The following is a 22,727-nucleotide window of genomic DNA, read 5'->3' as shown; positions in this document are numbered from 1 at the left end:
TCGCGCAGACTGGAGTGCAGTGGCGCTATCTTGGCTTACCGCAACCTCCGCCTCCCAGGCTCAAGGCGTTCTCCTGCTTCAGCGTCCTGAGTAGCTGGGATTACAGGTGCCCGCCACTACTGCCCGGCTACTTTTTGTATTTTTAGTAGAGGCGAGGGTTTCCTTATATTGGTCAGGCTGGTCTCGAACTCCTGACCTCAAATGATCCACCCACCTCGGCCTCCCAAAGTGCTGGTGGGATTACAGGCGTGAGCTGCTGCGCCCAGCCGTGGCTGCACCATTTCACATCCCCTCCAGGGTTCAGGTTTCTGCACATCCTTATCAACACTTGTTGTTATCTTTTTTTTTTTAAGCGCTAAATCATTCTGGAATTCTTTATTTGAAAAACAGCACTTTTTGACACCTATGCCATTTCCTTCTCTTATGGACAACTCTTTTCATAGTTTGATGTCCCTCTCTCTTTTTTTTCTCCATGAGCACTGCTGTCTACATTTTAGCATTTATTGACTATAATTTAATTCCTGCTTATGCATTGTTTTCTTGTGTTCTTAGATAAATTTATGTTTTTCTCTTTTTTTTGTATAGATTATGAGCTGCTGCTTTTTTTAACTTAACAAAATTGAGGTGAAATTTGCAGAACATAAAATTAGCCTTTTTTTTTTTTTTTTTTTTTGAGATGGAGTTTTGCTCTTGTTGCCCAGGCTGGAGTGCAATGGCGCGATCTCGGCTCACAGCAACCTCTACCGCCCGGGTTCAAGTGATTCTCCTGCCTCAGCCTCTCAAGTAGCTGGGATTACAAGCATGTGCCATGCCTGGCTAATTTTGTATTTTTAGTAGAGACAGGGTTTCTCCATGTTGGTCAGGCTGGTCTCAAACTCGTGACCTCAGGTGATCCGTCCACCTCGACCTCCCAAAGTGCTGGGATTACAGGTGTGAGCCACTGCGCCCAGCCAAAATTAGCCCTTTTATAAAATGTATAATTCAGTGGCATTTAGTGCATTCATAATGACATCTCTGTCTAGGTCCAAAACAATTTCATCACGAAAGAAAACTGTACTATTGAGCTGTCACTCCCTCTTCTTTCTTTTCCATTTAATGGCTGAGTAATATTCTGTTATATGTATAAACCACATTTGGTTTATTCAATCACCTATTGACGAGCAATTGGGTTGTTTCTGCCTTTTAGCTGTTGTGAATAGTGCTGCTGTGAACATTGGTGTACAAGTATTTGAGTACCTGTTATCAGTTATTTTGGTATATACCTAGGAGTAAAATTACTGGGTTCTATGGTAATTTTAACTTTTTGAGCAACCACCAAACTGTTTTCCACAGCAGCTACACCATTTTAAAATTCCCACCAGCAATGTATGAAGGGTGCAGTTTTTCTGTATCTTTGTCAACATTTGTTATTATCTGTTTTTGATTATAGTCATCCTAATGGGTGTGAAGTGGTATTTCATTGTAGTTTTGTTTTGCATTTCCCTAATGACTAATGGTGTTGAACATCTTTTCGTGTGTTTGTTGGGGTTGTCTTATTGTTGAGGTTGTAAGAGTTCTTTTTTTTTTTTTTTTTTTTTTTTTTGAGATGGAGTCTCGCTCTGTTGCCCAGGTGGCCAGGCTGGTCTTGAACTCCTGACCTCAGGTGATCTGCCTGCCTTGGCCTTCCAAAGTGCTGGCATTATAGGCATGAGCCACCACACCCGGCCTTGTCTTTTTGCTTCCTTGTTAGTGTCCTTCAATACACAAAAGGTTTTACTTTTGGTTAAGGCTAATTTATCTTTTTTTTTCCTTTTATTGCTTGTGATTATGGTGTCATATCTAAGGCATTGACAAAACCAAAGCCGTGAAGATTTTTTTTATTTTTTAATGTTTTTTTCCCTAATTATTTTATAGTTTTGGCTTGTATATTTAGGCTTTTGATCCATTTTGAGTACATCTTCGTATGGTATGAGGTAGGGGTTCATTTCATTTTTTTTGCATGTGCTTCTCCAGTTGACCTAGTACCATTTGTTGGAGAGACTGTTCTTTCCCCATTGAATAGTCTTGGCATTGTTGAAAATCAGTTGAGCAAAGATTTTTTTGTTGTTGTTGTTGAGACAGGGTCTCACTCTGTCACCCAGGCTGGAGTGCAATGGTGCAGTCTTGGGTCACTACAGCCTCCACCTCCTGAGTTCAAGCGATTCTTCTGCCTCATCCTCCCAAGTAGCTGAGACTACAGTCACCTGCCATCACGCCGGGCTATTTTTTTTGGTATTTTTTTTTTTAGTAGATACGGGGTTTTGCCATGTTGGCCAGGCTGGTCTTGAACTCCTGACCTCAGGTGATCCATCCACCTCGGCCTCCCAAAGTGCTGGGAATACAGGCATGAGCCACCATGCCCGGCCAGCCAAAGATTTATTATATGGGTTTATTTCTGGATTCTCAGTTCTATTCTGCTTTGATTACTGTAGCTTTGGAGTATATTTAAAATTTGAGAAGTGTAACTTTACCAGCATTGTTTTTCTTTTTCAAAATTGTTTTGGTTGTTTGGGGTCCCTTGTCATTCAATATGAATTTTATTTTATATTATTTTATTTTGAGAGGTAGTCTTACTCTGTCGCCCAGGCTGGAGTGCAGTGGCGTGATCTCATTTCACTTGCAGCCTCTGCCGCCTGGGTTCAAGCAGTCCAACCACCTCAGGCTGCAAGTAGCTGAGATTACAGGTGCCCACCACCATGCCTGGCTAATATTTGTTTTTTTAGTAGAGATGGGGTTTCACCATGTTGGCAAGATTGATCTCAAACTCCTAACCTCAGGTGATCTGCCCGCCTCGGCCTCCCAAAATGCTGGGATTACAGGCATGAGCCACTGTGTGGGCCCCATATGAATTTTAGATTTGGCTTCTCCATTTCTGTAAACAAGACAGTTGGGATTTGGATGGGGATTGTGTTGCCTCTATAGGTTGCTTCAGGTTTTATTGGCATCTTAACCATTTTAAGTTAGAATTTTTGATGGGGAGGTTTTTTCTTTTAGCACTTTATCTTACTGCCTCTGGCTCCTATGGTTTCTTTTCTCTTTTCTTTCTTTGAAAACAAGTTTATTAAAGTAAAGGAATAAAAGAATGGCTACTCCATAGGCAGAGCTGCTGTGGCCCCTATGGTTTCTGATGAGAAGTCTGTTGTATCTGTTGTTAGTCTTACTGAGGATCCCTTGTTCATGACTCTTAGCTTCTCTCTTGCTGCTTTTAACATTTGTCTTTGTCTCTCAACAGTTTGATTATAATTTATCTCAATGTGTGTATTTCTTTGTGTTTATCCTGCTTTGAGTTCATCGAGCTTCTTGGATGTGTAGATTCATATCACTTTTTCATGCTTTTGTGGAAGAAGTGGGGATTTTCACAGACGATAATTCTGCCTTATCAGATATCTGAATCTCTCTCTTAGTGATCTAGAAAGCACTGGACCTATAGTTTTATAACCAAGAAAAAATTCCTTCCTAAGGACTGTTAGGTCTGCAGTATTTTAGAAAGTTTGGATTTTGGGTATTAAGTTCATATAAGAACACTCTTTTAAGCCAAGTGTGGTGGCCTGTGCCTGTAGTCCCTTTTACTTGGGAGACCTGGTGGCAAGGCTCCTTGAGCCCAGGAGGTTGAGGGCTGTAGTTCACTGTGATTGTGCTGTGAATAGCTGCTGCACTCCAGCCTAAGCAACATAGTGAGACCTGGTCTCTTAAAAACAAAAAACACCCCACATATTAACTACAAATTATGAAGTGGTTTAAACTGCATATTTATATTTTGTCATTAGGTAGAGGGTTTGAGCTATATGGTAGAAACATTGTAGTTTAGCTATTTTATTTTATTTTATTTTTGAGGCAGAGTTTCGCTCTTGTTGCCCAGGCTGGATTGCAATGGCGCGATCCTGGCTGACTGCAACCTCCGCCTCCTGAGTTCAAGTGATTCTACTGTCTCAGCTTCCCGAGTAGCTGGGATTACAGGCATGCGCCACCACGCCTGGCTAATTTTGTATTTTTAGTAGAGACAAGGTTTCTCCATGTTAGTCAGTCTGGTCTCAACCTCAGGTGATCTGCCCGCCTCACCCTCCCAAAGTGCTGGGATTACAGGCATGAGCCACTGGGCCCGGCGTAGTTTAGCTGTTTTAAATACCATAAGATTAACATTTCTAAGGACACTCTTAGAAATATTTTATTTAAATAAGTGAAGCAAATATATAAGGAAACCTTCTGTAAATCTAAAATTATTTCAAAATAAAAAGTAAAATATTAAGAGACATATATGTTTACTATATTAATATCAAAATAAAGAATTGAGAGGTCTGCCTTACACAATGAAAAATTAAAACTTAGAAGTTGAATAAGGGATCAGCTTTGGTTAATGTGGTATGAATGAACATTATTAACTCCTCAACCCCAACTGATGCTGATTATTAGGGAAGAGCTGAAAATACAACAAAACCTTTTCCGTGAAAGGCCACATTTCAAAATATAAATTCAAAACACTAAAAATCCCAATACAGTGCAGTTTGGAAGAAATTTAAACTAAAAGATGACACTGAGACCAGGCACACAAATCTTTAGCTCCTAAATATAATACAGGTTATTGAATCAGCTTTGGGAGTTTGTGGAGAAAAAAATCTGAAGGCCTTGTAGTGCCAGTGGAGCCCGATTTTCAGAGCAAGCTAGCTGTGATTTTTGCCACTTTAGAACTCTTGTAGCTACTCGACTTCCTGGGAAGAACCCAGACATGGGATGTTTAAATCACCAGGTGGGGGAAAAAGCACTGATAGAACCAATTGTTGAAGAAGCCAGTACCATTTATAGTAGTGAATCTAGATGAGAGGTAAAACATTGGGAGCCCACAGATGTGTTTCATTTAGTCTGTGTGTGTTGACACATACAGTATTAAAAATAAATGAATTAGTTGCCAATGTTTAAAAATTGGTAGATTTAGTTGAAAGGCCCAGATTTCTGGTTTTGCCTTAAAAAAATCAGAAAATCTGATAACCCTTAACCCATATTCCCAGTGGATTTGAATAATGCCTGCTTTAGGTGGGTCAGTTAATATCTAGTTAGCCACAGCTCCTATTGCTCCCAGTTGCCTTCCCTGGTTGCCAGTTATCATCATATATGTGCTGTCTTTCTTTATAGTGTAAAATAAGCAATGAAATATTTCCTACTTCTACATCTGCATCAAAAGTGGGAAAGTTGAAGACTACTGGGTTATAATTCATCCCTGTTACTTGTTACCTAATTATATCTGGGCAAGTTACATAATTTTTCTAAAGCTCAGCTAACTCATATATAAAGTGAGAATTAAATAGTAACCATCTCATAGAGTTGTTAGACTTAAATGAGGTAAATCACTTGGAATGGTAGTAGCAATGTAGTATGTTCGATTAATGTTAGCCATTACTACCGATTAAAATGGCTGTACATTTTAAGAAAAATGAGCATTTTGGGGCAGATGTATAGAAATATTCTTATTTTCATGTACAAAATGTCAGAATACAATCTGATGGCATTAAAAAAATCACTTTACTGAAGTATGGTTGACATTCTGATGTCATTTTGACCAAAGTCTGGATTGATTTATTCATTGCATGTGTGCGCAGTTGAGTTTATAACTTCTGTATTAGTTTGCTAGGGCTGCCATAACAAAATGTCACAGACTGGGTAGCTTACAAAGCAGAAGTTTATTTTCTCACAGTTCTGGAGGCTAGAAGTCCAAGATCAAAGTGTCAGCAGGTTTGGTTTCTTTTGAGGCCTTTTTCCTTGGCTCGTAGATGGCTGCCTTCTTGCTGTGTCCGTGGTGTCTCTGTGTCTAAATTTCCTCTTCTTGTAAGAATGTCAGTCAGTTTGGATTATGGGCCCAGCACCCTAATAGCCTTGTTTTTTTTAGATGGAGTCTCGCTCTGTCGCCAGGCTGGAGTGCAGAGGCGCGATCTCGGCTCACTGTAACCTCTGCCTCCCTGGTTCAAGCGATTCTCCTGCCTCAGCCTCCCAAGTAGCTGGGACTGTAGGCACGTGCCACCACACCCAGCTAATTTTTGTATTTTTAGTAGAGACGGGGTTGGGTTTTCACCATGTTGGCCAGGATGGTCTCAATCTCTTGACCTCGTGATCCACCCGCCTTGGCCTCCTGAAGTGCTGGGATTACAGGTATGAGCCACCGTGCCCGGCTGGACTTGTTTTAACTTAATCGCCTCTTTAAAGGCCCTGTCTGCAAATATAGTCACATTCCGAGGTACTGGGGGTTAGGGCTTCAACATATAAATTTTGGGAAGACACAATTAAGTCTGTTACAACCTGTCCTAAAAAGGCAGATCAAAAACATATGTTATGGAATTTATTAGAGATAAGAGATTGAAGGTGAGAGCTAAGAGAGCCAAAAGCCTGATCATAGATGATTGGTTAAGAGCACTTGGAGCAGATGAGGAGAGAAACGATAATCCTAACAGATAAAAGACAAAAGTTCCCCAGAGCTGAAGTACGACATCTTCAGGTCTCAATTGCTGCACATAAATATTGAGAGAAGAGACATACCCTGGTTAAATTTCTGAAATTAAAACAAAAGAATACTACAAGCTTCTAAATTGAAATAGGAGGGAGGAAAAAAAAAAGCTTTCTTAAACGGGAAAGAGAATCAGACTGGCATTAGACTTCCAATCTGTCACAGTAAATGTTACTGCATGGAGAAATGTTTAATAGAGTTCTTAGGGAAATTGTGATTATAAAATTCTGTATTCATTCATACTATAACCATTTTCTCTTTTTTTCTTTTTGGGTGGTGATATATATTTTAATTATTTAAAATTTTGCTCATTCCATTCTATAGAATAAGATTTACATTTAAGCAAAATTAATTAAAATCTAAGCAGAGAGATCAAGTTAAGCACAGGCTCCAGGAAGTCCTGCTGGGATCTCAGGAATAGAGACAACATGTTAAAAGTTTTAGTTTGAATGTCTGGAATTTGTTTGTTTGTTTGTTTGTTTTGGTGCATTCTAGAGTCTCCAAGAGTCAGTCACCATGAGTACCCGTGAGGTAGATGATACTTATTTTAACAGCACCTAAACTGGGGTTTAGGAGCTATATTTTCCAAGAAGTGACTCAGTCTAATTCTGAAATGACAAAAGCAGTTCATATCATTTTATTCACACTTGAACTCCACTGGAGTCCGGGATGAAATGTCATCTTCTATTCCACGAATGAAGTCTTCAGATAATGTCCAGGTGCTTCAGAACTAACTAGTCATCATAAGAACACAGAGTCCATAATTTCTCCAATGTATAGTTTTTTGTGGTTTCTAGAAGCATCAAATGAATCACAGTGCTACCAAACTCCACACAGAAGTAGTCACAGTGTCCTTCCTATCCATCTTAACATTGGGCTCATTTTTACATTTCAGGTATTTGTACATTTTCATAGTATAATAGGGATATATCAGGTGGAAGTTCCACTCACTATCAGTCACAAAGTAGCTGTAATCTGTATATATGTTTTTACACAGTCATGTGAAATTTATTTATATACACACATATAATCCCAGTTTGTTCACTTATACTGCTATATAATGGTCCATTATAGGAATATATCCTGTTGAAATTTGTGTGTTCCCCAGTGTTTGCTATAGCTGTTTTTGTAAACAGTGGTACTGCGGATATTCATATAAATGTCTCATGTTTGAGAATTTCTCTAACGAATCAAGGAGCGGAATTGCCAGACTGTAGGGTATATTTATTGGATATTGCTATTGCTTCTCAGGATGGCTGTAATTTACATTCCCATCAACAGAGTGAAGTTTATTTATATCTGTACTTTCTATAGTCACATTTTAAATTTATGGTACCTCATTGTGGTTTCTATTGCATCCTCCTGATTACTAGTGAGTGTGAGCATCTTATCATGTTTCTTGGCTCTTTGAGGTTTTGTTTTGTGAGTTTTTGTTGATATCTCTGCACATTATTTTGTTAGGTATTTTTAAAAATTTGATTTGTGGGAGTTATTTATACATTTTGGTTACCAGTTACTTATGGATCACAAATGTTTTCCCTGAATTTTTTCTGTGAGGAAAAGAAGTTTTAATTTTATTGTGGTTGAATTATCTTTTCTTCTGTGGTTTTGTACATTTCGTATATTGTTTAAGAAGTCATTCTCCTTTATTTTGTTTTTTAACAGCTTTACTGAGATACACTCTATACCATAACATACCCATTTACAATGTGTAATTCAGTGTTTTTTTTTAGCATATTTATAGAGTCGCACAACCATCACCTTAAACTTTTCTTTTTTCTTTTCTTTTTAAGACAGGGTCTCACTCTCTTGCCCAGGCTGGAGTGCAGTGGCATGACCATGGCTCACTGCAGCCTCAGTCCCCTGGGCTCAAGTGATCCATCTGTCTAAGCCTCCCGAGCAGCTGGTACTACAGGCATGTGCAACCTTGCCTGGCTAATTTTTTTATTTTTTGTAAAGATGAGGTTTCACCATGTTGCCCAGGATGGTCTTGAACTCCTTGGCCTCAAGTGATCTGCCTACCTTGGCCTCCCACATTGCTGGGGTTACAGGCATGTGCCACCTCGCCTGGCCTTTCCATCACCTTTAAACTAATTTTAGAATATACCATCATTCTAGAAAGAAACCTGGTATCCATTAGTAGTCACTCCCCATTCTTCTTCACTCTATCCCTAAACAGCCACATAATCTACTTTCTAGCTATAGATTTGCCTATTTTGGACATTTCTCTTTTTTTGAGATGGAGTCTCGCCCTGTTGCCCAGGCTGGAGTGCAGTGGCGCAGTCTTGGCTCACTACAACCTCTGCCTCCTGGGTTCAAGCAGTTCTGCTGCCTCAGCCTATCCTGAGTAGCTGGGACTACAGGCGCGTGCCACCTTGCCCGTGTAATTTTTGTATTTTTAGTTGAGATGGGGTTTCACCATGTTGGCCAGGTTGGTCTCGAACTCCTGACCTTGTGATCCGCCTGCCTTGGCCTCCCAAAGTGCTGGGATTACAGGCGTGAGCCACCGCGCCCGGCCATATTTTGGACATTTCATATAAACAGGGTCAAATAATATGTGGTCTTTTGTGACTGACTAACTTTAACTTAGCAGAATAATGTTTTTAGATTCATCCATGTTGGAGCGTGCATCGGTACCTTATTCCTTTTTATGACTGAAGTATAAAATAACTTTTATAAGACTAAACATTAGTCTTGATACTTCTAGTGGATTAAATATCCATATTAGGGATCCTGGGAAGATGACAGCAGTGGTAGAATAGTTTCCTAAATATCTATATGACTTTCCCCTAAAACAGAACAAATAGGATAGGAAAACCAAAAACACATAGAAAACGTGTACAAGAAAATTAGTTGACTATGTTTCTCTACAAACGCTCAAATACCAGCAGATTGGGAACAAACCATTGTTATCCATACTGGAAGAAGCAGAAGGAAGCAGTGGAACATCTGATGGAGCAGAGAATTGTAAATAACCCAAAGGCAATCACTGGAAAGCTTTTTAAAGGGCCGATTTTAGAATACCAGCTGAAATGGGAATTTGGGAAGGGTATAGCACACATCGATAATGGGTGAGTGAAAGGGATCAGTTGTAAAGTCTGAAGGGACTAGCGCTCCTTCATGAAACTTTAAAAACTAACCAAAGCTCCCTTCCAGGCCCACTCCTCACAAGAAGAAGGAACCGAGGATACAATTGAGTATCCTCTGAAGAATACAGACCAAGGAAAGAGAAGGTCCAGATAAAAGCAGGGGAGGTAAACAGGGCTAAGATATCTCAGAAAGCAAGAAACTATATTTTTGAATACTATATGAAAACAACAAGAGGGATTTTTAGAGTATAAAGGCAGAGTAGCTATTCAGAGCCAAGCCTCTTTCAAAAGTCAACAGTATGAAATGATTGTTGTCAAATGTCATGCAAATTTTTGAAGAAAAACAAGACCCCTTAGACAAGGAAATGAAAGCACACCAGAAAGAAATACTTAGAAAACAAACAAAAACTGTGAGATATTAAGACAAAAGGCAAGACAGAAGACACTACAATGATAAGACATTTCAAAAATTAATTTGCATAAGAAAAATTAAAAAATTAAGTGATAGTGAAGTATTATAAATAAAAGAAAATGGCTGGACATGGTGGCTCACACCTGTAATCCCAGCACTTTAGGAGGCTGAGGCAGGAGGATTCGCTTGAGTCCAGGAATTTGAGACCAGCCTGGGCAACATGGTGAAACCCTGTCTCTACAAAAAATAGAAAAATTAGCTGGATGTGATGGTGTATGCGTGTAGTCCCAGCTACTCAGGAGGGTGAGGTGGGAGGATCACCTGAGCCTGGGAAGGTTGAGGCTGCAGTGGACTGTGCTGGTGCCACCGCACACCAGCCTGGGCAACAGAGTGAGACCTTGTCTTGGATAAATTAAGTGAATGAATGAATGAAATGAAACAAAATTTATTTTAGAAATGAAGACAAATTAGAAGGAACACAAGAGCAAGTAAACGTAACAGATAATACCTTATGAGGGAAAGAAGCTGAAAAGGAGAAAGACATTAAAAATAAAGAGATGTAAAAAGAATTTTGTAGAAATTGACACGTTGGAAACAAGTAAAGAAAATCCAACATATGTATATTAGGTGTCCCCAAAGAAGAAAACTATAGCAAGGGAACAGAATGGGTACTAAAAATTACAATACAAGACAATTTTAATGAAATAAAAAGTAGATGGGGAACTAAATTTTGGAAGAGTACAGCACATACCTAAGAAAGTGACACGGTAGACCAACACTGAGACATAGTCTAGAAAAATTATTGGACTTTAAAAGAAAAATAAAAATCCTCAGACATACAGGCAGAAGTCACAAAGTCTCTTACCTTTATAAGTAAAGGAAAATCAGGGCCAGGTGTGGTAGCTCATACCTGTAGTCCCAACACTTTTGGGAGGCTGAGGTGGGGGTATCGCTTGAGCCCAGGAGTTTGAGACCAGCCTGGGCAATATAGTGAGACCCTGTCTACACACACACACAAACACACACACTCACACACACACAATATAGTGAGACCCTGTCTACACACGCATGCATGCACACGCTGGGTGTGGTGGTGTGAGCTTGTAGTCCAAGTTACTTGGAAGGCTGAGAGGAGAATCTATTGAGCCCAGGAATTGGAGGCTGCAGTGAGCTGTGATTGCACCACTGCACTCCAGCCTGGGCAACAGAGCTAGACAGTGTCTCTAAAAAAAAAAGAAAAATAATCAGATTACTGTCTTTTTTTTTTTAAAGACAGGTTTGTTCTTGTTGTCCAGGCTGGAGTGCAATGGCGTGATCTCGGCTCACTGCAACCTCCGCCTCCCGGGTTCAAGTGATTATCCTACCTCAGCCTCCTGAGTAGCTGGGATTGCAGGCATCTGCCACCACGCCCGGCTAATTTTTGTATTTTTAGTAGAGATGGGGTTTCACCATGTTGGCCAGGCTGGTCTCAAACTCCCGACCTCAAGTGATCCGCCCACCTCGGCCTCCCAAAGTGCTGGGATTACAGGCGTGAGCCACCACACCCGGGCTGGTGTACACTTTCTTATCTTAAATATGGAATTTCATTGTCTCCTTTCTCCTATGACAGTAGGGAGGCCAAGGTGGGCGGATCACTTTGAGGTCAGGAGTTTGAGACCAGCCTGGCCAACACGGTGAAACCCCGTCTCTACTAAAAATACAAAAATTAGCCAGGTGTGGTGGCATGTACCTGTAATCCCAGCTACTTGGGAGGCTGAGGCAAGAGAGTCGCTTGAACCAGTGAGATGGAGGCTGCAGTGAGCCACGATTATGCCATTGCACTCCAGCCTAGGTGATAGAGCGAGACTCTCTAAAAATATATAAAAAATAAAAGTCACAAACAATATGCTAGAATTTGAAGAATATTTTTCCCATTACCCCTTCCTGGGGAATCTACTAGAGAATGGGTGTCAGAATCAGAATGACTAGAGACACATTAAAGACTGGTGATTTGTATTACACGTAACTAAGACCAAATGAGGGTTTGAAAGAAGATATGATCTGTAAAGGGGTGGGAAGGAGAATGGAGGGATTATATGCAAAACATTTAAAAAACTACTTTCAGTAATAATGTTGGTGGTGGTAGTATTGGTGTCATTATTTTGAGAATCTGTGTGTAACATGAAATAAAAAGCAAACAAGTAATTGTGTTATTCTAATTCTGTCACAAACTGTCATTGAGAACGACAGCTCTTGGTGTGGAAGAAAGAAGATAGAGATGACTGATTAGAGGAATGTATGTTTATGTTAGGGGTGGGTGAGGGTTGCAAGTGTTGGTAGCTGAAATAGAGAAAAAAGCTAATGTTTCAACTCAAGGAGCTTTTTTAAAGAACAGATAAACCCTCCTTTCACCAGGAGAAAAAAAAAATCCCAGGAAGAAGAAATTAGCAATATTAAAAAAAATCAATTACAAAGCAAAATCAGCAAAATATTTGGCCAATAAAATCAATTTAATAGTCATTTGGAAAGTCTCATAAAAAAAGAACGTAAAATATTAGAAATAAGAAAAATGAACATTCTAAGAATATTATGAGTAGTTATGCCTATAAATTTGAAAATCAGAGAATTTGATTTTTTTTTTATGGACACATTTTGTCAGACATATAAAGAACAGGAAATGTCTATATGTTGTTAAAATTATTTCAGAGTACAGTATCAGAGTACAGGAATGAAATGATGGAAAGCACCCTGTTTTACTTAATGAGAGGGGCTACCCCGGATATCACAACTGCAGTTTCGCAGACATGTCTTATATTCTTCAATTTAACTCTCCAGATCCATTCATCATTTGTGTTTTCCATCATAGGGGACCTTTCTGGACAACATGAATGAGCCCCTATGTCGTCTGTCTTCTGATTTGGATGTGGAAATGAGGAGCCCTGGCAGGGAATTGGAGGAAAGAGGAGAAAAAAAGTCCCGGTCTTGATTCCCCCATCTCATACATTCTGTATGTAGGAGCCTTGGGCTGGCTGGCTGTGTCACTCTTAGTCCTCCTGGTCCTTCCTTTTAGGCTTCGGGGTGATGAGAGCTGCTCTCTTGTTACTAGCCTGGGTTACTGCATTATCCCTTGTGATTTCCTATAAGCCTCACCCACAGCTTTGTAAATAGTCCTTATGTAAATAAACCCTCTTTAAATTAATCTAATTTGAGTGGGCCATCTGCTTCCTGCAGACCCTGTCTGACATAACTGATGAAATTAGGACTTTTGCATTTGTAGAAAATAAATTTTTAAAGTACAAGTTTTGACTAAGAAAAAAATAGAGTACAGAATATACTGTATAGAAAAATAAGTTTATTGCAAACTTAAGAAAAATGGCAAATTTAGAAATTTTTAAAATGTATAATAGAGGTTTATATAGTACTTGATTATTTATCGCATTAGCTGTTAGTATTGATATTTTTGATTATTTAGTAATTGGATATTGGTATTGTATGTATGTTAAATTTCCTGAATGTAAGTGGTGTGGTGGCTGGCTCCTGGAATCCTAGCTACTTGGGAGGCAGAGGTGGCCTGAGGATCTCTTGAGGCCAGAAGTTAGAGGCTGCAGTGAGCTATGATCACGCCATTGCACTCCAGCCTGAATGGCAGAATGAGACCCCATCTCTTAAAAAAAAAAAAAAAATCCTGAATGTGATCATTGTATTGTGGTTCTATAGAAGAACGGCCTTGTTCTTAGGAGATGCATGCCACAATGTTTAGAGTGGAGTATCATGATTTCTGTAACTAACTCTCAAATGGGACAGCAAAAGGAAAAGAAGTCTTTGTGTGTACATGTAAGGAGAGAGAGACATAAAGTAAATGTGTCAAAATGTTAATAAGTGGTGAATTATGTTAAGATATATGAGTATTCACTGTTACCATTCTTGCAACTTTTTTTGTGGCATTGAAAATTTCAAAATAAAAAGTTGGAAAATATTTAAAACAACAAAAATTGAAATACTTATTATGGATAAAGAACTTTATTATAAACTAATAAGAAATATATAAAAGGCTAGCATTTGAATAAGCAGATCACTAAAGGAGAAATACAGAAAGCCATTAAACAAAAGGATGCTTGACCTTAATAATAAAGGAATGTAAATTTAAATGAGCTGTCGGTATCCATCTATCAAAGTAGCAAAGATTCAAAAAACAATGCTTTGGGAGGCTGAGGCGGGCGGATCACTTGAGGTCAGGAGTTTGAAACCAGCCTGGCCCACATGGTGAAACCCTGTCTCTACTAAAAATACAAAACCACTGGGCGTGGTGTCACTCGCCTGTAATCTCAGCTACTTGGGAGGCTGAGGCAGGAGAACTGCTTGAACCTGGGAGGTAGAGGTTGCAGAGAGCCAAGATGGTGCCACTGCACTCCAGCAGCCTGGGCGACAGAGCAAGACTCCATCTCAAAAAAAAAAAAAAAAAAAAAAAGCAATGATGCTTAATACTGATGGAGCTATAGCAAATTGAACAAACTGGTAACTCTTGGAAGTATAGCTTGATGCCCTCTTCTTTGCAGTCTGGCAGTATCTATGAATGCTAAAAATCTGTATGCTCGTTAATAACGGCAATTTAACTTAAATGAACTAAATCTAGTGAGGTAATAAGATAAGTGAGTAAGGTTATATGTATAAGCACATTCATTGCAGCATTGTTAAAAACAGCAAAAACCAAAAACCATCTAAATGCTCATCAGTTCGGGTTTGGTTTTATACATAGTAGAATACTGTTTTAGCTATTTCTTTTTTTTGAGAAGGAGTCTTGCTCTATGCCCAGGCTGGAGTGTAGTGGTGCGACCTCGGCTTACTGCAACCTCCACCTCCCGGGTTCAAGCGATTCTCCTGCCTCAGCCTCCTGAGTAGCTGGGATTACAGGCGCGTGCCACCACACCCAGCTAATTTTTGTATTTTTAGTAGAGACAGGGTTTTGCCATGTTGGCCAGGCTGGTCTCGAACTCCTGACCTCAGATGATCTGCCCGCCTCAGCCTCCCAAAGTGCTGGGATTAACACAGAAGTAGTTAATGTATTGATATGGAACAATATCCCTGATTATTACATTAAAAATAAAAGGAGGTTAGGCCAGGAGCAGTGGTTCATGCCTGTAATCCCAGCACTTGGGAGACTGAGGTGGGAGGATTGCTTGAGCCCAGGAGTTTGAGACAAGCCTAGGCAACATGGCAAAGCCCCACCTTTACAAAATACAAAAATTAGCCAGGTATAGTAGCGCGTGCCTGTAGTCTCAGCTACTGGGAAGGCTGATGTGGGAGGATCACCAGATCCTGGGGAGGTCAAGGCTGCAATAAGCTGTGATCACACCACTGCACTCTAGCCTGGGTAATAGAGTGACATACTGTAATAATAATAATAAAAATAGAAGGTTAGAGAAAAAGATATGCATTACTGTCCCATTTACAGTAAAACAACTACATATTGTAGGCATGATTTTATATATACCAATATTGTGTAGGTTTTGAAACCTGGTTGGTGGAGTATCAAAACAGGTGGGATAATTATGGGAAAACAGGGCTGTTATTTTCTGGTTTTGGCTTAAAAACAAATAGATCATGTAATAGGAAATAAAATTATCTTTCATTTAAAAAGTCTGTGGCCAGGCATGGTGGCTTACACCTGTAATCCCAGCACTGGGAGGCTGAGGCAGGTGGATCACCTGAGGTCGGGAGTTCGAGACCAGCCTAATCAACATGGAGAAACCCCGTCTCTACAAAAAATTAGCCAGGCGTGGTGGCACACGCCTGTAATCCCAGCTACTCGGGAGGTTGAGGCAGGAGAATCGCTTGAACCCGGGAGGCGGAGGTTGCGGTGAGCCGAGATCGTGCCATTGCACTCCAGCCTAGCCAACAAGAGCGAAACTCCGTCTCAAAAAAAAAAAAAAAATAGTCTCTGCACTAATTTTTCCTTTAAAATAATTCTGTATGCTGGTTTGTTAATATAGTTTATTGAATTAGCAAAAAATGTGTTAAGAAACTCATTTTGCTCTTGTATATATTCTGTTTTCAGAGCAGCGGAAAGAGCTCAGTGCTAGAAAGCCTGGTGGGGAGGGACCTGCTTCCCAGAGGTACTGGAATTGTCACCCGGAGACCTCTCATTCTGCAACTGGTCCATGTTTCACAAGAAGATAAACGAAAAACAACAGGAGAAGAAAATGGTAAATTTCAGATTTGAGATAATTATTTTACAGCTCTTCATTTTTGATCTATTCTTAAAAAGATATGAATTGATTAGATAATTAGAAATTAGTGACTGTAGCATAATTAGAAGTCCTGTGAGAAGTAGTATGCATCTTTCTTAATGTAAAAAAAAGAGTAGTTTTTGTTTTGTTTTGTTTTTGAGATGGAGGTCTTACTCTGTCGCCCAGGCTGGAGTGCAGTGGTATGATCTTGGCTCACTGCAACCTCCACCTACTGGGCTCAAGCAATTCTCCTGCCTCAGCCTGCCAAGTAGCTGGGATTACAGGCGCCCCCCACCACGTCCAGCTAATTTTTGTATTTTTAGAAGAGACAGGGTTTCACTTTGTTGGCCAGGCTGGTCTCGAACTCCTGACCTCAAGCCATCTGCCCGCCTTGGCCTCCCAAAGTGCTGATCACGAGGCGGGTGGATCACGAGGTCAGAAGTTCGAGACCAGCCTGGCCAATACGGTGAAACCCCCGTCTCTGCTAAAAATACAAAAATTAGCCAGATTTGGTGGCACTTGCCTGTAGTCCCAGCTACTCAGGAGGCTGAGGCAGAAGAATCACTTGAACCCAGGAGGCAGAGGTTGCAGTGAGCTGAGATCACGCCACTGCACTCCAGCCTAGGCGACAGAGTGAGACTCCGTCTCAAAAAAAAAAAAAAAAAAGAAGAAAATAGGCATTGTCCTTTATAACCGTTCTTTTTTGATTAAATTGAAAATATATTAGGGAATGCTGTGTCTATCAGCAGATTTTAAGTTGCTTATCAAATATGTATCCTATGTTAATTATACTTATATTAATGAGGTTTGAAATGTTGAATGAGAGTAACGTATTTAATCTTCCTATTTAGTTCAGTATTTGGCTCAGACTTTCTTATTTATAGAACTCTGTAACATAGCTCTAATTATTAAATTACTTTTGCAGCAGAGTACCATATCTGTTTCTTATCTGCAGAGATCTATTTTCAATGCAGTTTTATTCTACTTCTTATTCTGATTTAAGATGGGATGATAGTTTTGACAAAATTGAACTTATTTTAATTTCTGTGTCTGATTTTTTCATTTACTGTAGGAGCTGTTGGTGGTGATGACTTGAAATTTTTTTTTTTTAATGGGGAAAAAAACCTCATGAGCATCTGCTATGACTCTAGAATGTTAGTCACTGAAGCAAATTAGTGTAGTTGTAGATGTTGCAAGTAATATTTTTAGATAGACTGCCAGTGGCTATGTGGGAGCCTTTTAATTACGTTAGATAGCTTCTGGGTATGTTATTCATCACTTTGCATTTCTCTAATACTTATTGAAGTTCTGAACCTTGAATTTAATCATGTTGGATTAATCTGGGGTTCACCTTCAAATATATAGAATAACACTTTAAAATTTCTTCCCCACTAACTGATTTCATCAAATTTACCAAACATCTGAAACTAAGACCTGAAGACACTATATGATATTAGGTCTCTCTCTCTCTCTTTTTTTTTTTTTTAACTTTTCATTTTCTTCTGTCACCTTGAGAGGGCCCATGATATCCTGTCTCTCAGAAACTATTTGAATTGTGGGCAGTGTTTCCTTAGATAAAATTGTGCTTGTTAGAAAAGGGTGTACATTTCAGCTATCGTAGTGTCAGCTCTTTGGTATCTCTTTGTTTTTATGTCCACTATGTTTTGTTGATGTCTCCTCTTAGTGGTTGGTCAGTAAATCTGCCTACCTACTGTTTTTTTCCAAGCTTAGTGCTGATTTTGTATATATATTTGCTTAAAATGACAACTCAACTACCCCAAACACAATATAGATTATATAAATTTGAGTACTAGATTTCACGTGTTTTATTCTAGCATAGACAGTTCGTTAGTTTTTCATCAAAGCTTCTTTATCCTTAGAATAAACAATTCTAGCATATCATAAATCATTCTAACCCAGAGAAAATTAGAAACCATGAAGCAGATAAACAATATAGTTAGCTAGAAGAGTGTGAACTACCTGACAGCCTGATAATAAGAGAGGAGAAAGGGAGGAAAACATAAACTTTCAAAAAAAAAAAGAAATCAGTTACTAACATTTTGTGTAGGGATTTTATTTAGCCAGTGAAGGCTTAGTTACATGACAAAGACCTAGGTTACCAATAGTAGATTCAGAGTAGTACATTCTAAGATGACGTGGAGAAGTATAATCCATCTTAGATGTAGCTTCATCAAAACTGGCTAAAGTAAAATATTTTAGTGTTTAATATGTATAATTCAATCATCAGGACATTTATTTAGCATAGGATTCTTCATTCTGTCAACTGTGGGATAACTGAGGTGCCAGTATGTAGATTTATGGTCATCTCAGCTTGCCCCCTACTTCTGCCCATGTAAAAGAATTTTCTGTTAAGTTTTTATTAAAAACAATACTAAACTATGTTTTAGAGTAGAGTGGTGGTTCAGTTTGAACAGAACTCCACGGTTATCTTTCATATATTTGTAAGAAATAAATCAAGCTTTCCTCAGCTTTCCTTTGAGACAAAATCCAAAAGTAGCATGCTGATTAAAGGCCAAAATTGTGCTATATATGATACTTCTGAACAGTGTCAGTAGAAATTTGAAAAAAAATATGAAAAAAAAATTTATTTTGGGGAGAAAAGTTGTTGAACTAAAGCAAAAGTTTTTTGTTTTCTTTTTAAAAAATGCAAACATAGGCCGGGCGCGGTGGCTCACGCCTGTAATCCTAGCACTTTGGGAGGCCGAGGCGGGTGGATCACCTGAGGTCAGGAGTTCGAGACCAGCCTGGCCAACATGGTGAAACCCCATCTCTACTAAAAATACAAAAATAAGCTAGGTGTGGTGGCGGGTGCCTGTAATCCCAGCTAATCGGGAGGCTGAGGCAGGAGAATCGCTTGAACCCGGGAGGCGGAGGTTGCAGTGAGCCGAGATCGAGCCATTGCACTCCAGCCTGGGCAACAGAGCAAGACTCCGTCTCAAAAAAAAAAAAATGCAAACATACATGTTTCATAGAATAATGCTTAAAATCTTGGTATAATTTGAAATTTTACCCCCATTTCATTAAGTAACCTATTTGTAAAAGCAATCAGTTGCCCTCCAAAAAGCAGTAAAATTACACATTAGAATTAAAGGAAAAAGATAGGATTAATTTTTCTGCATAGGGTGCTGTGATACACGTAGTAGTCTCCCTTTGGACTGAGTCCACGAAGGTCAAGAGTTAACTTTCTGCAGTGTTCTATTAAATCCAATGTATGTTTCAAATAAAATACCCTTATATAGTCCAGTCTTAGCTAATGGGGCAAATACTTGCATATACTTACCAACTTTTAAGGTTTTGAAAGATGTATTTAGTATATTTTGTAGATTTTTAAAAATCAGGCAATTTATCTTTTCCCGTAGTAGGTTATCAGATATCTCAGGCAAAGTTTTTTTTTTTTTTTTTTTTTTAAAGGCAGAGTCTTGCTCTGTTGCCCAGGCTGGTGTGCAGTGGCACAATGATCTCAGCTCACTGAAACCTCCTGGGTTCAAGCAATTCTCCTGCCTCAGCCTCCTGAGTAGCTGGGATTACAGGCGTGTGCCACTATGCCCAGCTAATTTTTGTATTTTTAGTAGAGACGGGGTTTTGCCATTTTGGCCAGGCTGGTCTTGAACTCCTGACCTCAGGTGATCCGTCTGCCTCGGCTTCTCAAAGTGCTGAGATTAGAAGTGTGAGCCCCACACTCGGCCCAAATTTTTGAATAGTGAATTAATTGTGCTTCATTTGTGTCAGAATTAGAAATAATGGTCACATAACTTTTTTATTAATTTTAAAAACTTAATTTTTATTTTTTAGACTAGTCAAGTGCAGTAGTAAGGTGGGAAAGAGTAGAACAAGGAGTTCCATCTGTAACTGACTGAACAGTCAATTGAGATAACTACCTTCAGACAAGCCAGATATAACTAATTATATTGGAAAGGTTGTTTCCTAAAAATGTTAAAAATAAGTTATGGCAAGCAATATGCTTTGTTTCTATGACTTAAAAATATTATATACATCCCTCTAATTCTAGTTGTATTTTGCACTGCGCAGTGGGATTCTTAATTTTTCTTCTTAGCCACTAACTTTACTTTCGTCAGTAAATTTTGAATGATTGAATGCTATGTGCATTTGAAATGTGATCAGGTTTCTGCACATTTGAATTTTTAATAAGGTTTAAAATTTTAGGGATAAGCACTAAACTTATTCTGTGCTGTTTCTCTTTAACTACAGACCCTGCTACATGGAAAAACTCAAGACACCTTTCTAAAGGTTTCCTTTATCCATTTGCTTTTGACCCTTTTTTTCTCTTATGCCTGCATGTGTGCTTATGTACTATTACAGGCTGTGTGTATTTTTTTTTCTTCCATTTTTATTTGCCCATCCACATTGATTGCAGGTTTTAGTGGTTCTTGTTATTTTTTTTGGCATTGCATCAAAATGCAAGCTTTTTTGGTGGTGAATGTAATTTATTTTATTTTTATTTTTGAAGACATGCTTGTGAAGCCAAGCCTTTTTAAATATAATAAGATAAATTAGAAACAGCTCTTTGGTATGTAGTACTTGCATTTTGTGAGTTCTGTTCACCTAGATTACTCCAGTCCTCCAATGAGACTTCTTGGAAGAAGGTACTAAGCTACAAGTAGGTGAGCATTTTATCTGCAAAAAGGATCCGGTTTTATTTACCTTTATTCCACCAAAGGACCAACTCACTCTTCTGTTTGTCTGAATATCTTATGATCATTTTTATTTAGACTTCAGGAGGCTGATATGCATTATTCAATACACTTATTAAGATATTTTAATCTTCTCTAAATTTGACAAAAGCAAAACAGCTGTGTTTGGAGGAGATAAAGTTAGATTATCTTTCCACAATTAAACAGTTCTAGTTTTTCTGGGAAAAACAGACTATATCTTGCTCTCCAAGTTTTAGACTACTTCACACAGTGCAACAGTGAATCTATTTTCCTTCTTTCAGCAAGTACAAGAGGAACAGACCTATGACTGGAAACTAATGGAGAGTGGCAACTCCTTACGCTGCGTATACCAGGGTTCTTGTTTTTCCTTTTCTTCCATTTTATTTCTTTCCTGCCTCCGGTTCCAAGGGAAAACAGTCTTGACCCTGGGGGAAAATCACCTTGAAAGTGTGTATAAATTACAAAGCAGCTAGCTCTATAATAATGAGAGAGCTCTTTAAAGGAACAGCAAGTTGTGGCTCTACAGGTAACCAACAGGAAACCAAATTTTTAAAAAGAACTGAAGAATTAGCTGTTTCATTGACACATTGTAAAATTTTTCCTTGAGTCATATGTGTAAATCTGTTTTTTGCACTACTCAGTGGGATTCTTAATTTTTCTTCTTAGCTACTAACTTAACTTTCGTCAGAAAACGGCTTTTATATGTAAGATTTTCAAAACTAAAGAATATTCCTTTTACTGTAATATAACTACACAAAAAAATATGAAGAGAAATAAACAATTTTATTTGCAAAATCTAGATTTCAACTAGTGGGAAGACCTGTGAGCAGCTCTGCCTGAAGTTGGTCATGTTTTTGAAATACACCATACAATTTTTAAAATATAATTTAGCAGAAAATACAATTTTAGAAAAATATAATTTAGCAGACCTTAAAATACTTGTTAACTTGTACTTAATGGCAAAATTAAATACAAGTTAACAAGTGTTTTATTATGTTGCCTTTTTGAATTCCTAAAGATAAAAAGTAGTTTCCATAGTTTCCAATAAATGAGTTTTTCTTTTTTCCAGGGGTGGAAGCAGAAGAATGGGGTAAATTTCTTCACACCAAAAATAAGGTAATCACACATGCATATAATGAAGAAATAATGTTGAAAATAATATTTTGTATGAATACTTGATAATTTAGTTTCTAATCATTGGCAATTACGTTATTTTAAAGTAACTATAACTATTCCTTATAAAATAAATCTTAGTAACGTTTCTAACCACAATTGTTTATTGGAAAACACTTGAAATTGGGGCTGATTTTCTGTGATTTGGTGATTCTTAATTGTTGTGGGATCAGGAAGCTTTGAAAAGTTTGTAATGGCCAGGCATAGTGGCTCATGCAAGTAATCCCAGTACTTAGGGAGGCTAAAGTGGGTGGGTCACTTGAGCCCAGGAGTTCGAGTCCAGCCTAGGCAATATAGGGGGACCCTGTCTCTATAAAAACTAAAAAAAATTAGCCCCGCGTGGTGGCATGCACCTGTAGTCCTAGCTACTTGGAAGGCTGAGGCGGGAGGATGGCTTGAGGATGTGAGGTTGAGGCTGCAGTGAGCCGTGATTGTGCCACTGTACTCCAGTCTGGGTGACAGAGTCAGACCCTCTCTCAAAGAAAAAAAAAAGCCAAACAGAAAAAAACTCATAAAAAACTATGAATCCTTAGCTCAGAAAATATGTATACATTAGAATTTTATTTATTTTCTGAAGCAAATACATAGACATCCTTGAAGTATATGGACTCCCCCTCCAGCTGAAGAACTTTTGATCTTATTTTG

At 38.7% G+C, this 22,727-nt stretch overlaps 1 protein-coding gene across 8 annotated transcripts in view; it reads left to right on the top strand.

The window, feature by feature from the left end:
- The window catches only part of DNM1L (dynamin 1 like), a 66,340-nt gene that overhangs the window by 6,264 nt on the left and 37,349 nt on the right, over positions 1-22,727 (top strand). For 4 of the 8 annotated variants that reach the window (XM_016923670.4, XM_016923669.4, XM_016923665.3 and 1 more), the window contains exons 2-4: positions 16,044-16,191; positions 20,446-20,484; positions 21,979-22,025. In XM_016923670.4, coding sequence (XP_016779159.2) covers positions 16,044-16,191; positions 20,446-20,484; positions 21,979-22,025 — 234 coding nt within the window. The remainder of the gene's footprint in view (positions 1-16,043; positions 16,192-20,445; positions 20,485-21,978; positions 22,026-22,727) is intronic. The other 4 variants (XM_016923667.3, XM_016923671.3, XM_016923672.3 and 1 more) reach the window with 1 other exon arrangement.

The sequence above is a fragment of the Pan troglodytes genome, chromosome 10 (assembly GCF_028858775.2).
Source record: "Pan troglodytes isolate AG18354 chromosome 10, NHGRI_mPanTro3-v2.0_pri, whole genome shotgun sequence".
NCBI classification, from domain to species: domain Eukaryota; kingdom Metazoa; phylum Chordata; class Mammalia; order Primates; family Hominidae; genus Pan; species Pan troglodytes.
The sequence above is the reverse complement of the archived record's forward strand: the minus strand, read 5'-3'. Positions and strand labels throughout refer to the sequence as shown.